This window comes from Marmota flaviventris, chromosome 11 (assembly GCF_047511675.1).
Source record: "Marmota flaviventris isolate mMarFla1 chromosome 11, mMarFla1.hap1, whole genome shotgun sequence".
NCBI classification, from domain to species: domain Eukaryota; kingdom Metazoa; phylum Chordata; class Mammalia; order Rodentia; family Sciuridae; genus Marmota; species Marmota flaviventris.
Window position 1 is genome coordinate 60074264 of NC_092508.1, and position 17125 is coordinate 60091388.

Consider the following 17125-nt stretch of genomic DNA (forward strand, 5'->3'; position numbering starts at 1 on the left):
TATTTTATTTATTTTGAGATAGGGTCTTGCCAAGTTGCTTAGGCCCTTGCTAAATTGCTGAGGCTGGCTTTGAACTGGAGATCCTCCTGCCTCAGCCTCCCAGGCTGCTGGGATTATAGGCATGCACCACCGTGCCAGGCAAGAAATGTGTTTTAAAGATGTCAGAAGTTAAAATCTTAGAAGGAAAGTGTGGGAATAATGATAACAAAAAAGCTTAAAAGCTAAGGTTTTAAACAGGATTAAAAAAGTTAATCTTAAGTATTTAAAAGTCATCACACATTAATATATCACAACTAAGCATTTATTATACTGGTTAAGAAGAAAGCAACCATAGTATTTCAGAAGCTATATCTTTTTTTAATGCAATATATGCTCATAAACTCTAGACAGTATTTTAAAATATACAATCTCTCCAGAAGAAAATATTCAACTAAAGATAACATACATAACTTTTAATGTAAGTAAAATGTTACAATATTTGAAAATTAACCATCAGGTTTTCCACAGCACAATGTACAGAAATTTGCAGGCTTCCTGTACAGAGTAGTATAATCTTTACTCTTGAGCAAGTCGTTCAATAACACGTCGGTAATCTTCCACTAGTTCCTGAAAGCTTTCTTCCAGCTGTTCATGTTGCATGCTTATTTCTATTTGGTTCATCTGGTTTGTCAGTTCTTCTGGTCTGAGACATTTTTTCATTTTAGCAAGATCTCTTTGTTTTTTCTAAGCAACAAACACAATTACTTGTTAGAAATAGAAAGTAGATATATTTCTTTATACAATACTAAATCTTCAAAGATGTTAAAAATAGGAGTAGTAAGGAGATAATGTCCAAACTTGTCCCATAATTTTCTTCTTAAGGGAGCTTACTTAAACATAAAATTAACCAGGAATTGCAAACTCTTTAAAAAAGACTTAGGAAAACCTGGTATTTGTGTTAGATAATTAGTAAATATAAATATATGACTAGTAGCCTCCTCGAAAACATGATAAACAACTCTGGTCAAGGCTGAGAAGGTAACTCAGTGGTGGAACACTTGCCTAGCATGAGGCTATGGATTCTATCCCCAGCACCAACAAAGCATAACAAAACCTCTGGCCAATAAAATAGTCTTTTAATAAAGTACATTTTTGAAGAAGCAACTGATATTAAGTGCAATAATTCTTTATTTCACTATATAATCATTAATAACATTAACTTAAAATAACAATCTGGCATGTTCCTGCCACTATTCCTATTCCTAGGTTCCCTTACACAGAAATGTATTTATGGACATACTAATTTTAAGATACTGTTGAAAAAGTTTCAGAAAGGTAAATTTTCTATCCATTTTATTAAGGATGTCACTATACTGAGGAGTTTGCAGTAGGAAGCTGGTTAACAATTTTATGCAGGACACTGTGTCAGATTAATACTGTCAGTGACATTTAGGATAGATGGGATGGGACTAAAAGACTAAGCAGCTCCTGCAGTAGTTCAAGCCAGAGGTGATGAAAGCCTAAATCAAGTCAGCAGCAGTGGAGATGGAGAGACAGGGTGAATGCAGAGGAGAAAGCACTGGATATTTGGGGAAATGAAGAATAAATCAAAGATTCATAGTTAAGTGGCAATACTGCAATATACAAAACTTCATTTTTTGATAAACTGTCCTAATTATCATGCCAATTCACTTTTATTAGAGCATATAATAAAGAGTTGATATTAGAGATGGGAATCCACATATATTGACTCACAAACTCTATGAACTAGATATGTGGTGGAGAAAAAAAGGGCAAGAGGAGTTAAATAATTTACCTAAGCTCATACAGCCAGTGAACTCAGAAGGCAGATTCAAACCCTAACAGTCCATTTGGAAGTCTGAGTTTTGTCTTTCAAAAGACAATAAGCTGGGCATAGGCCTGTAATACCCCAGCAACTTGGGAGGGGGAGGCAGGAGGAGCCCAAGTTCGAGGTGAGCCTTGGCAATTTAGTGAGAACCTGTTTCAAAAAGTAAAAAGGGGTGGAGGTGTAGCTTGGTGGTAGAATGCTCCTGGGTTCTACCCCCAGTACTGCCCCATCCCAAAGACAATAAAAACAAACAAAAATCCCAAAAAACAATGCCATAAACCCTTCCTTCTTAAAAATTAATAAATATGGGGCTGGGGTTGTGGCTCAGCATAGAGCGCTCCCCTAGCATGTGTGGGGCACTAGGTTCGACTCTCAGCACCACATAAAAATAAAAGGTATTGCGTCCAACTACAACTAAAACAAAATATTTAAAAAATAATAATAATGTCTCTTAAAGAGGACCCTAATAACCTTGGAATACTAGGCAAATGTGTCCTGTTTGTCACTTTAAGCTAAATTTATAATCACACAAACATTTCTAACACAAGGTACAAGAAAGTACTGGAGATAGGCCTTTTTTTGTAAGTTTTCTGACACTACCAAAAAAATGTTGATCTGGGTTTAAATTGTATTTGTTTCATTTAGTATTCCTTAAACTAGACATATTCCACTTTGCATATATGTGTGTGTATACATATATATCTGTTAAGATTTGAATCCTGCCTTCTCAGCTCACTAGGCTCTATGAAATTAGGCAAATTATTTAACTTCTGTTTCCCCTTTTTCTTCCATCTAATATCTATTTCATAGAGTTGAATATGAGATACTGTATACTGGTAAATGAATACTGAAAAATAGAATTCCTTAAGACTGAAATGGCTTGGGACACTGCATGATCTTCAGAGTAATTCTCTTCCCCCAAAACAAAAACTTAATTCTTACATAGATGAGGGCAGTTGACAATATTTAATTAATGAAGATAAATATAAATTTATGTTAATACAATCTTTAATTATATTACCATTACATTAGTTATATAATACCACTTATTTATATTAATACGATTAATATAAACTTATTTATGTAAAAACATTTAGCTTCATCCATTCCTAAAAATGGCCAAATGATAAGGCCCAAACCTGACTTAGGAAGATTTTTGCATTATGAAGGAAAATATGGACAGAGAAAAGGTAATTGGGAAAAAAAAGCTAAGAAGAATGTTAAAAAATAAAACCGAAAAAGAACATACATCTGACAAATGAAACAAGAAAATTGGAAAAAACAAGATAAATTATTAGAAAAAATAAGGGCATGCAGATTTTTAAAAGATACATACAAATGAAAGGAAAAAAAAAAACTAACCATGTTAGATTATCCTTAAGATGAGTGAGATTTTTTCTATAATGAGAATGATATTTTTCACTTTTGTAAAAGTTAATTTAGCAAAATGATTTGGGCTCTCCCAAATACTGGCACTTGCTAGCTTTTCTTCTGTTTTAAATAGTGATAAGAGTATAATGTCTAAGACCTGAAGTCCTACCTTATATGGGCTAATTAGTCTTCTTTTAATATCCAGCCTATAGCTTCTGTATTGTTCAGCATCACTCATGTCAGTTACCAGCAATCGAAGAATCTCATAAACCCGTCTAGTGTGTTGCTAAAAATGAAACAAGAAAAATGTGAATTTTCAAATTAAATCAGTGAGTTTCCCAAAAGAACACAGGATATATTTTATAATTGACATGGCAAGAAAGTGCTAGATACCAGAGGAAAAGCAATGTCCTTGAAGAGATTGAAGTCTACTAGGTAACACAAATGATTAAGGTTTGGGTTAATTTAATGACAGAAATATGCATAGTGTATTATGGTAACAAATGTTAGAAGAGAATTCCTGAATGAGTAAAAAATAAAACCTGAGCTGTATCTTTTTATTTTTGTACAGTGCTAAGGATGGAATCCAGGGCCTTGGACATGCTAGACAAGTGCTCTACCACTAAGCAACACCCCTAGTCCTGAACTGAATCTTAAAGGGAGAATATCATTCTAGAATAGGGAGGGTGCTGTGTGTATGTGTGTGCACATAAAACAGAGCAGCTTGACACTGAAGCAAGGAGTAGGGATATAGTGAGGATGGAGACATATATAAAGAGTTGGACTGTAATATACTAGATTTAAAATGGGAACATAAATGATATTCACAAATTTGAGTTTTAACAAATCATTTAGCTGCACAGAAATGATAGCAAAAATAAGAGCACAAAGACCAATTTAAAAAGCTATTAAGTCAGGCAAAAAAATTGATGAGGGCATGAACTAGGACAGCAGAAGTACACATACTAAGGGGACAGGACTCTAGATATATATGAGGAATAACTGGTAGGAGGGTGAAGTGAAAAATTTCCACAGCCCAAAGGAGATTTGGGAGACAGCAAAACATAAATTCTGGTCTAAAGCTGAGTATTTAAGCAGTATCAGTACATAGGTAAGAGTTAAAACCATAAGGTTGGTTAAGATCACCTGAGGTAAGCATTCAGAGTGTTAAGAGGAGACACAGAGAACACAGAGAAAAGTGACCAAAGAAATATCAGGAGAAATAAGGAAGTTATGATACCAGTAAAGCCAAAGAATTAGCATCATTTTTCTGTTTTTTCATTCATGTATTGATTTTGGTGGGGAGGTAGGCTATGGTAGTTTGGAAAGATGATGTTTGAACTTTTTAGAAATGACACATAAGTTGAATCTGAAAAAAATGACCACTATCTGGCTGAGCAAATGGAGAAAGAGGGTATTACTGATAAAAGGAACAGCTTATGTAAAGAGATTCAGAAAAAAGAAAGATGTGGCATAAATGGGAAATGGCAAGAAGTTCAATAAAGCCAGAGCATGTGGGAAAGTGGTATGAAGCTGAAGCTATCAAGGTAGGCAAGGTTCAGATGATGATTTTGGGAGCAGGATACTGTGGATTGAACTCAGGGGCACTCAACCCCTGAGCCACATCCCCAGATCTATTGTGTATTTTATTTAGAGAGTCACTTTGTATTTTATTTAGGGTCTCACTGAGTTGCTTAGCGCCTCACTTTTGCCGTGGCTGGCTTTGAACTTATGATGCTCCTGCCTCAGCCTCCCGAGCTACTGGGATTATAGGCTGTAACACTGTGCCCAGCACTCCATTGTTTTAAAGCACAGTTTTTAAAAAATGTATTCATATGAGCTATCAAATTCTCATTAATACAAGTTTAATGTGGTCTGGAGACATGAATTACTTCCTAATATGTGTCTTTTACCTTAAAGCCAGGAAACCATTAAAGTGTTTTAATGCAAAAGATTGAAAGTTTCAGTTCAAATCAAGTTGTTGACGGTGACCCAGAAACCTCTTGGTTATACAGTTTTGAAGGAAAATCTTGACCGGTTATTTATTAGGTGAAATTGCTCGGGTAGAATTTTAAGGAGAAGAGAAGAAATAAGGATAAAAAGCTCTGAGGAAGAACTACATTAAAGGGTCATACAAAAGAGTGGAAGCCAGTGAAAGTACTCCAAGAAAGACGATGAGAACAGTAGGTGGAAAGCCAGGAACTATAGAGCTTTAGAAGCCATAGAAGGGGTGGTCCTCAGTATCAAATGATTAGTCTTTATTATTGGAATACTCTCCATCCCACATACTTTTAATTGAATTAATCATAATAAATAATTATTACAATGATAATTATAATAATTAATTATAAATAATAAATTAATAATAATTATTATTAATAAAGATTAATTAGTCTTTATTATTGGAATACTCTCCATCCCACATCCTTTTAACTTGGATTCAGATTCTACCCACTCTCAAGGGATTTAGATTGAATGTCATCCTTCCCATGAAACACCCTGATTCCTTTGTTTAAATAAATGTAATAAACTGCATTTTCTTAACTACCTTATTTTTTCTATACCTACCTTAAGATATTTACTACTTTAAAATTTAAACAAATATGTAGAAGTACATAAAAGGAAAGTTATATGTTTTACTCAGCCCCTCTTCCCACCAATACTGTCTTCAGGAGTATAATTACTTTACAGTTTACAGACATGTTTTTAAAGAGCAAAAATAAGATGCTTCTATCCATTTTTGTTCTTATTATACTTAGGATAGCCATTAAATTTATTATCTTCCTATTCTATTAATAAGGAAATTGAGGCAAAAGGTAGTAAACTCAATTGTCCAAAGTCATAGAATTAGTGGTAAATCTAGGTTTGAATCCAGGTTAGCTTCAGTGCTTTTACTCTCATTGCTACTTCCCACACACGCATTCTTAATATCCTTATAACATTTTGCTTAAATGATGTACTTAAAAAACTTCAAATTCTAAATGTTTTCCTCCTACACAATAAAAATACCTTATTGATTTTGAACTTCTGTTGTGCTTCCATTGCCATCTCTTCATTGAATCCTTGCATTAATTTTTCCCGGGAAAAACAGGGCAAATCTTGACAAAGCTTCACAAGCACAAAGTCTCTTAATTTCACATAGCTTTTGGATGGATCTTCCGCTAAAGAAATAAAGTAGAATAACATTTCCTTACCCAACATAATTCCTTATCATTTAAAATCTCAATACCCAAACTAAACTAGAAAAGCAAATATACTTAAAAGAAAAGTACATATGCAAAAGTTACAATGTGAATGGTTTCTTATAACTCAAAACAACAGATTTGTTGTCTTTGCCAAGTAAAATTATAGGTGTGCTCCTTTGCAAAGACATTTATATTATTTGTGAAATGAGAACTACTAATTTCAAATACCATCTTTTTGACTGGTATTTTATTGGTAGTTTTAACTCCAATTAATACATCTGTATAAATGAGAGATTCAAGTTTGGATGAGCAACTATAAAAATACAAGCAAATTTTTTAATAGGTAATGGTTCTGAACTAATGTTAACTTCCTTACTTTAATCCAATAACCTTTGGAGACTGCTACATTTCTTTTACCTAATTAAAAAAAAAAAGGAAAAAAAAAAACTTCCCTTTACAAAAGCAAAGCTTTTTGATTTAAAGTATACAATGAGGATATGAGGACATCCTACTGATCCTGTCTTCACTGCTTCTGTATATCTTCTTTTATGTTAATCTATGTTATATTTACATTAGATTAAGTAGTGGACACTAATGGAGCATGATGGGTAGAAAGAATACTACACAGAAAATATAAGGGTGAATCCCAGTTCCATCATTCATACGTGTAGTACTTTGGGAAGATGACCTCACTTCTCTATATCTTCATTCTATGACCAGGAGAAGTGCTGAAATTTTTAAAAATGTTACAGGGGCTGGGGCTCAGTGGTAGAGCACCTGCCTTGCCTTTGTGAGGCACTGGATTCGATCCTCAGCGGAAGGAAGGAAGGAAGGAAGGAAGGAAGGGAGGGAGGGAGGGAGGGAGGAAGGAAGATATTGTGTCCATTTACAAATAAAACAAATATTTTTTAAAAAATGTTACAGTCTAACCTGGTTCACAGATCCTAATATTTCCTGATTTCAGCATTTACTTCAGAACTACAGTAATCTAGACAGTAGGGCCTTGACATAAGGCCAGATATATAGCTGAATGGAACTGAATTGAGAATCTAGAAATAAGCCTACACATTTATGGTCAACTGTTGAGAGGAACAGCAAAACAATTCAATGCCAAATAGAATCATTTTCAACAGATGGGGCTGGAAAATGGATTTCCACAAGCTGGAGCCTCCTTTCCTTACAACAACAGATACCTAAATATAACAGGCAAAACTATAAAACTCTTAGAAGAAACACTGGAGTAAACCGGTGGTTTACCTGTGGATATAAAATGATTTCTTAGATAAGGAGAACAAAAGTACAAGTGACAAAAGAAAAAATAGATAAGCTGGGCCCTATCAAAATTTAAAACACTCAGCCAGGTGCAATGGTGCAGGCCTGTAATCCCAGCAATGAACATGAGGCCGGAGGATCTCATGTTCAAAGCCAGTCTCAGCCACTTAGCCAGGTCCTAAGCAACTTAGTAACTCTGTCTCAAAAATGTAAAGGGTTGAGGGTGTAACTCAGTGGGAGAGCACTTACCTAACACGCAGAACCTTGGGTTCAATTTCTAGTACTACCAAAAACAAAACAAACCCTAGTACACAAATGTTCATAATAGCATTATTCATAAGAGCCAAAAAATAGAAACAACTCAATGTCTAGCAACTGATGAATGAATAAATAAAATGTGATGTATCCATACAATGGAATGTTATTTGGTAATAAAAGAAGTACTGCAACAAGGGATGAACTTTGAGAACATTGTGCTAGGTGAAATAAACCAGTCATATATAAAGATTCCAATGTTCAAAGAGACAAGTAGACTAATAGTGTCCTAGGGCTGGGAATGGGGGTAAAGAATATTCCCAAATTAGATGATGATGATGATCATTGCACTATAAACATCATTTTAAAATTGTACATTTTTTTTATAAATGAGTGAATTGTATGATAGGTTAATTACATATCAATAAAGCTGTTTAAAAAAAAAAAAAAAAAAAGAGCCTGCTGGGCACAGTGGTATATACCTGAAATCCCAGAGGCTTTGGAGACTGAGGCAGGAGGATCACAAGCTCAAGCCAGCCTCAGCAATTTAGCAAGACCCTAAGCAACTTCTTGAGAATCTGTCTCAAAAAAATAAAGAATGAAAAGGCCGGGGAATACAGCTCAGTGGTTAAGCATCACTGGGTTCAATCCCTGGTACCCAACCCCCACCCCCCCAAAAAAAACAGAGAGGAAAAAAAGCCTAAGATAGAAATAATAAGAGAGTTATTCATTCAGCCCACGTATACAGAATAACTCTTTTTTTTTTTTTTTGATAGGCGTAAACATACTATTAAACGTAGGGGTGTTCTGCCACTGAGCTATATCCCTAGCCCTCTTTATTTTGAAATAGGGCCTTACTAAGTTACTGGGATTAGAGGTATCCATCACCATGCCTCGTCAGAATAACTTCTTTAAATCTCTGAGCATCATGGGGCTGGGGTTGTGGCTCAGAGGTAGAGCGCTCGTCTAGTATGAATGAGGCATTGGGTTCAATCCTCAGCACCACATAAAAATAAAATAAAGGTATTGTGTCCACCTACAACTAAAAAATAAATGTTTAAAAAAAAAACTCTAAGCATCATATAGTTAGTAACATCACATGCATGTAGTTATTAGGTAAATAGTATTTGACTGTAATTTAGCTTTACCAATCTGTATAGAAGCTACCCAGAAATCTGAAAGACATTCTGATTCCTTCCATCAGTTTTTTTTCCCCAACTACTACAATAACCTCCCTTACTGTTTTTTTCCTTACTTGTACTCCCCTGCCTTATAAAATATAAACTAGACTATAGTTCTTCCCGAAATTAAAACTGTTCAAGCATATCAACCTAACCATAATGGGAGACCTGGAAAGAAAAGAAAGGAAGGGACAGAAAGAATATTTGAAGAAAACAGTGGTCAAAAACTTAGCAAATTTGATGGAAAAAAAATTTACACATCCAGAAACCTCAAGAAATTTTAATTTGGAAAAACAAAATCACCTAAATCTGTCATAATCAAACTTGAAAAAGCCAGAGACAAACAGAAAATCTTTAAAGCAGCAAGAAAAAAATGACACATCAGAAACCAAGGAAGCCAAATGTTAGTAGGATGACATATTCAAAGAACTGAAAATAGGGGGTAAAAAAGAAAAACCTACCAATTTATGTCATGGTTATTAGTATTACTTATTGATAGTAAAAGATTCATTAAAATTTAAAAAAAAAAAAAAAAAAAACCTCAATTTGATAATGGGCATCCACAAAAACTTTATAGCTAACATTACCCATAACGGTAAAAGACCGAATGCTTTCCTTCTAAGACAAAGCAAGGCAGATACGTGTGTTTTTTCTAATCAGAATTGTATTGGAGGGTTCTCAGTGTGCAATCAGGCAAAATTAAATAAAATGCATCTGATTGCAAAGAAGTATTTTATTTTTACTTTTGATAATGTTATCCTGTATGTAGAAAATCCTAACCAAAAAACTGCTACAATTAATGAATAAGTGCAACAAAGATGCAGGATAGAAGATCAATATGTAAAAACCAAATGCATTTCTATATACTCCAAAAAAACAATCAACAACCCAAAAATGAAATTAAGAAAAAAATCTGGGCTGGGATTGTGGCTCAGCGGTAGAGTGCTCACCTAGCACGTGTGAGGCCCTGGGTTCGATCCTCAGCACCACATAAAAATAAAATAGAGATATTGTGTCCAACTACAACTAAAAAATAAATATAAAAAAAAATCTTGTTAAGTATAATGGGACATGTCTGTAATCCCAACAACTGGGGAGGCTTGTTTGGGGCCAGCCTCGGCAACTTAGTGAGGCCATAGCAACTCAGCAAGACCCTTTCTCAAAACAAACAAAAAAGAGCTGGGGATGTAAAGTTCAGTGGTAAAGCACCTCTGGGTTCAATCTCCAGGGTGTGTGTGTGTGTGTGTGTGTACACACACACACAAACACACACACACATATACACACAATAACAAAAACAGAAAACAATCTTATGTATAGCATCATCAAAAAGAATAAAGGCAACAAATAAATCTAACAAAAGCAGTACAAGAATTGTACACCAAAGCTCGGCATGGTCGTACACACCTAGAATTTCAGTGACTCAAGAGGCTGAAACAGGAGGATCGCAAGTTCAAGGCCAGCCTTAGCAACTTGCGAGACCCTGTCTCAAAAAAAAAAAAAAAAAAGGACCGGGGATGTAGCTTTTAGGGCCCCTGGATTCAATCTTCAGTACCAAAAAAGAAGATGGAAAAAAAATTATATATATATATTTATATTTATATTTATATATGAATGAAGCTGCAACACTACTGAGGGAAAAATTTTTTTTTTTTTTTAATATTTATTTATTTTTTTAGTTCTCGGCGGACACAACATCTTTGTTTGTATGTGGTGCTGAGGATCGAACCCGGGCCGCACGCATGACAGGCGAGCGCGCTACCACTTGAGCCACAGCCCCAGCCCGAGGGAAAATTTTTTAAAAAAAATTGTGTGCCATGGATTGAACCAAGGGGTCTTGTACATGCTAAGCACATGCTCTACCATTATGCCATAACCCTTTATTCCCTCTGAGAGAAAGAAATTTTAAAAGCTCTAAATAAATGGAGATACTTTATATTAATGGACTGGAAGATTCAATATTGTTAAGATGGCAATTCTCTTCAAATTGACTATAGATTCAATGCAATGCTTATCAAAACTCAAGAGGCTTTATTTTGTTTTGCAGAAATTGATGAGCTGATCCTAAGATTTTTATGGAAATATAAAGGACCTTGTATAACCAAAACAATTTTGAAAAAGAACAAAATTGGAGTATTTTCACCTCCTATTTCACAACTCAATATAGCAATCAAGGTGCTGCTGTTCCCCCAGAGTCTCTATACCTGAAGGAAGGAGAAAGGGAGGTCACAAAGACTGGGCAATATATGAGCCCCAAGAAGACAAATGTATAGCTCCAGGCTGAAAAGCAGAAGGCCAGGAAGAAGAGGAATAAGAGAGTGGAGATGGGGCTGCAGGTGACTCCAAAAAGAAATCTCTAGCCTCAGACAAGAGTAAGAATGGAAATGACTGCCACCAGAAGTATAAAGGTGTACAAGGGCTTAACACTGAGAACCCCAACTAGGTGGTACAGTCAACCAGAAAGGTCACACACTGGATCTAAACAGGTGAAAGGAACTTCGAGAATGAACATACATCAAGAAGAGAAAATAAAAGAGCATTACACAAAATTGCATTCGGCTATGAAGACAGAGCAGGCCAAGGCCAATTTGCTGGACTGGTTATTATCTAGGAATAGCTGGAACAAGCCACCAGGAAGAAAACCAGGAAAGCAAAATATGATGCAACTTTGTGCAGAAAGTGAATGCAGTCCCTCTCTGGCCTCCAAATAAGAGGGAACAAGCTGACCTGCCCAGACCTCTCCTATGTCTTGCTTACCACCATGTGCTCTGGTACCAATGCAGTAGCTCGTTGCAGCTGGGAGGCCACCTAGGGCAAGAGATACCATTTGGGGAAGGTGGGATGAAACAGAGACAGATGCAGATAGCATTTCATACATAACCATTTGAATGTTTTTTGCTATTTTTAGAATTTTAGAACCCTTATATGTGGTAGGGGCAGTGCCTAGGAAGTAGGATAAAGATTACTGTGTGTGTGTTTGTGGTATTGGGAATTGAACCCGTGCATTCTATCATTAACTACATCCCCAACCATTTTTATTTTAAGAGAGGTCTTGCTAAGTTGTCCCAGCTGGCCTTGAACTTGTGATCTTCCTACCTCAGCCTCCTAAGAGCTGGGATTACAACATGCACCACTTAGATACATTATACAACAGGAGGTGATTGTACCAGGGAACAGCTGCTGAGAAGTTTGCAAGTATCAGCCCCAGGCTATTGCCTGAGTGCTCACTCAGAGAGGGGATGTACTTTAGGAACCTATACCTCTGTCCCTGCTGGTCATGGCTCATCCCCAGACACTCTGGGGGCACTCTGACTGAGTGCCCCCATCTCTCTACCCTTTCCTGTCTTCATTTCCTTGCTAGCACCAGCATCGTGTGTTTGTTTGTGTGTGTATGTGTGTGTGTGTGGAGGGGGTGTATGTGTGTTGTTGTGTTGCTGGGGATCAAGCCCAGGGCTTCATGCACGCTAGGCATGAAGCCCTCTACCAACGAGCCCAAGTGCCTGTTTTTAACCCTACTCATCAATCATTTCAAGAAACTTCCATTTATTCTGCAGCACACAGGAGAAAGATTCAACTGTATGTCTGGTAGGTTAAATTTCACATTATCATTTTTAAAATAACAAAACTCAAGGTGGTGTGGTACTGCCATAAGGACATACATATAAGATCATTCAGGTCCAGAGATAAATCTTTATATTTATGGTCAACTGATTTTCAATAAAGGTACCAATGGGGAAAGATACTCCTTTCAATAAATGGTGCCAGAACAACTGAATATCCTCACTTAAGAAAATGAATTTAGACATTTATACCATACCTAATAATTAAGCCAAAATGTGTCAAAGACATCAGTGGAGAATGGGTGTGGGGATGGGGACTGACTGCAAGTGGACGTGAAGGATCTCTTTACAGTGATGGAAATATTATAGAACAGGACTATAATTAAAAAGTCATTGAGATCTATATTTTAAGTTGTATACTTTAAATAGGTGAATGTTATGGTATGGAAATTGTACCTCAATAAAGTAATTTTAATTAACAACTCTTCTAAGTGACAAATAATCAAGCATCTCCTTTATCTTTTTTTTTTTTTTTTTGGTAGTGCTGGGGGTTAAAGCCAGGGCATTGCCCATGTGAGGCAAGCACTCTACCACTGAGCTAGAACCCCCGCACTATTTCTCTCTCTCTCTTTTTTTAAATCCAGGGGCACCTAACCACTATACCACATCCCCAGCCCAGTCCCTTTTTTGAGAATCTTGCTAAGTTGCCAAGGCTGACTTTGAACTTGTGATTCTTCTGCTATGGACTCTGAAGCTGCTGGGATTACAGGCGTGCACCACCATGCACAGCTACTAACATTTTTTTAAAGTATACTAACAGATGAGGCACAAACTTGTCCAATGTTGGTTTTTCCAAGTCTATTTCTCTAAAGTGGTTTAGAAAAAGAATTGCATTGCCAATATCAGGGTTGTTTTTAATATTTATTTTTTAGTTTTTTGCGGACACAACATCTTTGTTTGTATGTGGTACTGAGGATCAAACCTGGGCCGCACGCATGCCAGGCGAGCGCGCTACCGCTTAAGCCACATCCCCAGCCCCCAGCCAATATCAATTAAAATAACAATATGAGTAAAACTGTAAGTACTTATATATCCTCAGAAAAGTTTAGGGAAAATGTATCAAAGCAAAATGAATTATAGTTGAGAAAACCTAAAAACCATGCCACATTCTTACCTAAATAAAAATATCATGCCAAAAATTTCCATTTTTAAATAAGGCATTATAGATTAATAATGTTTTGTTTGCAGCTTGATATAAAGGGCCATGTCATCATTCAACTTTTAAGCTCTTTAAAAGTGTCAGCATAAAAATGAACTTAAAATGATGACATTCGATAATTAGTGATGTCCTTCAATTTCCGTTTCTATGCAACAAAGATAAACAGTATATTTAAAGATGAAATTTGCCTCAATAGGACACCCATAGCACAAGAGTTAATAACTAGAATCAACAAATGGGACTTACTCAAACTAAAAAGTTTTTTCTCAGCAAAAGAAACAATAAGAGAGGTAAATAGGGAGCCTACATCCTGGGAACAAATCTTTACTCCTCACACTTCAGATAGAGCCCTAATATCCAGAGTATACAAAGAACTCAAAAAATTAGACAATAAGATAACAAATAACCCAATCAACAAATGGGCCAAGGACCTGAACAGATACTTCTCAGAGGAGGACATACAATCAATCAACAAGTACATGAAAAAATGCTCACCATCTCTAGCAGTCAGAGAAATGCAAATCAAAACCACCCTAAGATACCATCTCACTCCAGTAAGATTGGCAGCCATTATGAAGTCAAACAACAACAAGTGCTGGCGAGGATGTGGGGAAAAGGGTACACTTGTACATTGCTGGTGGGACTGCAAATTGGTGCAGCCAATTTGGAAAGCAGTATGGAGATTTCTTGGAAAGCTGGGAATGGAACCACCATTTGACCCAGCTATTCCCCTTCTCGGTCTACTCCCTAAAGAACTAAAAAGAGCATGCTACAGGGACACTGCTACATCGATGTTCATAGCAGCACAATTCACAATAGCAAGACTGTAGAACCAACCTAGATGCCCTTCAATAGACGAATGGATTAAAAAAATGTGGCATTTATACACAATGGAGTATTACTCTGCATTAAAAAAATGACAAAATCATGGAATTTCCAGGGAAATGGATGGCATTAGAGCAGATTATGCTAAGTGAAGCTAGCCAATCCCTAAAAAACAAATGCCAAATGTCTTCTTTGATATAAGGAGAGTAACTAAGAACAGAGTAGGGACGAAGAGCATGAGAAGAAGATTAACATTAAACAGGGATGAGAGGTGGGAGGGAAAGGGAGAGAGAAGGGAAATTGCATGGAAATGGAAGGAGACCCTCAGGGTTATACAAAATTACATACAAGAGGAAGTGAGGGGAAAGGGAAAAATAATACAAGGGGGAGAAATGAAGGACAGTAGAGGGGGTAGAGGGGAGGGGAGGGGGGATAGTAGAAGATAGGAAAGGCAGCAGAATACAACAGACACTAGTATGGCAATATGTAAATCAATGGATGTGTAACTGATGTGATTCTGCAATCTGTATACGGGGTAAAAATGGGAGTTCATAACCCACTTGAATCAAAGTGTGAAATATGATATATCAAGAACTATGCAATGTTTTGAACAACCAACAATAAAAATTTTTAAAAAAAAGATGAAATTTGCTTAAATCTATAGTTACCTGTGGGATCAAAAATTGATTTTTTTTTACAAATTAAATATATCATTCTAACAATGTAACTGCTGCTCTATCATTTTTAAAAGTTACATCAAGAGAAAAAAATCACACTCTAAAGAAGGAAAATGAGATGAGAGCACAAATCACTTAAGTATAAAAAATTCATATATTCTAAAAATCAACAGGATCTAGAACAAAAAGAATACTTAAAGGACAAATATAATTAGCTCTTAATATACTACTGATAAATTAATTAATAATACTAGTGTATACTCTAGCCCAGGATCAATTTCTATTACCAAATGCAACTCCTCAGGATTCTTGAGGAAACAAATTGTTGATTCGATCTATAAGGTAGTATAGTGAGATGTATGCTATATATGCTATATATCTTAAGAGGCTAATACCATCAAAAGAAAAATAATACAATTTTATAAAGAACTGTCTTTCAATAGTTTACCTTAAAATTGAGTGCTAAAAAAAAAAAAGGAGAATGGAGTCATGTGCGGTGGCACACACCTGTAATCCCAGCGGCTCAGGAGGCCGAGGCAGGAGGAACCAGCCTCAAAGCTAGCCTCAACAACAGCGAGGTGCTAAGCAACTCAATGAGACCCTGTCTCTAAGTAAAATACAAAATAGGGCTGGGGATGTGGTTTAGTGGTCAAGTGCCCCTGAGTTCAATCCCAGGTACCCAAAAAAAAAAAAAAATTTTTAAAGAGAGAAGGGGTGGCAATTACGTCATAAACACACATCCATTGAAAGTTTCAGATAGAACCTAAGCCACCAATGGTAACTTAATAATTACTGTATCTACCCCTATGTCAAATAAGCAAAAGGTTATCTCAATAAAAACAGCCTGGAATGCAAAGGGAGATCCAGAGTCAGCCTGCTGAATAGCCACAAAGTCAAAAAATATACAAGATAATAGAAAATATGCAACTGAAATGAATAGAGTGAAATTCTGTACTTTTTTTCTTTTTTCTTTTTAAAGACTGGGTATAGAAATCTAGGAGAAATATCTTAATGAGAACAACTAGTAAGACATTTTTACTATTGTATAATGCTAAGAAATGTTAAAGCTGAAAATAAAGGCCAATACTCAGTTGTCAAATTCAGAAGTCCTGTAGTATGTTTAGCTTTTCTCTTTAGAGACTTCAGTTTCTAATGAATAATAGTATTGAATAAAGGCTACCATTATTGATGACTCTTCACTGAGATTTAAGAAATAAAATTCTTTATCTGCTAATTGGTGCTAAGTATCAAGGACTTAACTGGCTGGAGTAGACAGAAGAAAGTGGTTAAGAGGCTTCAGAGAAACAACCCCTGCTGGCACATTACCCACTAGAGTAGACAAAGACTACTTATGTGAACTCCAGATTAAAATCACTAAAAATGTCTGTGTAGCACCAAATCCAACCTCTGTAACTGAACAGAAACTAAACAACTTTCAGCTTAGCTAAATGAAGTGATATAGTTTGTACTATGCGTCTATAATTTTACAAGTCACTAAACTAGTGAAGGTGCCGTTTAAACAATAAAAACCTTTGAACTAAGTTTAGTACTTCATCTTTCAAGTTTCTATTCCATTTAATAGTAGCAAGACAACTGACTCCATAAATGTGTAACTCCCTTTCAAGAACAACGTGCTAGTCTGAGGACACAGCTTAGTGGTAGAGCACTTGCCTAGAGTGCTCAAGGCCCTGGGTTCTATCCCTCATCATGGCCAACAAAAACAAAAATGCTTTCCCTCTAGCTTATTAATCT

The 17125-nt window shown here is 36.0% G+C and overlaps 1 protein-coding gene across 1 annotated transcript in view; it reads right to left on the bottom strand.

Annotated features, from left to right (window-relative positions):
• Positions 1 to 336: 336 nt before the first annotated feature.
• Hat1 (histone acetyltransferase 1) overlaps positions 337 to 17125 on the bottom strand; it is a 47885-nt gene continuing 31096 nt past the window's right edge. Inside the window, exons 9-11 of the mRNA XM_027946094.2 lie at positions 6209 to 6360; positions 3369 to 3485; positions 337 to 723 (exon numbers count right to left, since the gene is read on the bottom strand). Of these exons, the coding sequence (XP_027801895.1) occupies positions 556 to 723; positions 3369 to 3485; positions 6209 to 6360 (437 nt within the window). The 3' untranslated portion in view covers positions 337 to 555. The remainder of the gene's footprint in view (positions 724 to 3368; positions 3486 to 6208; positions 6361 to 17125) is intronic.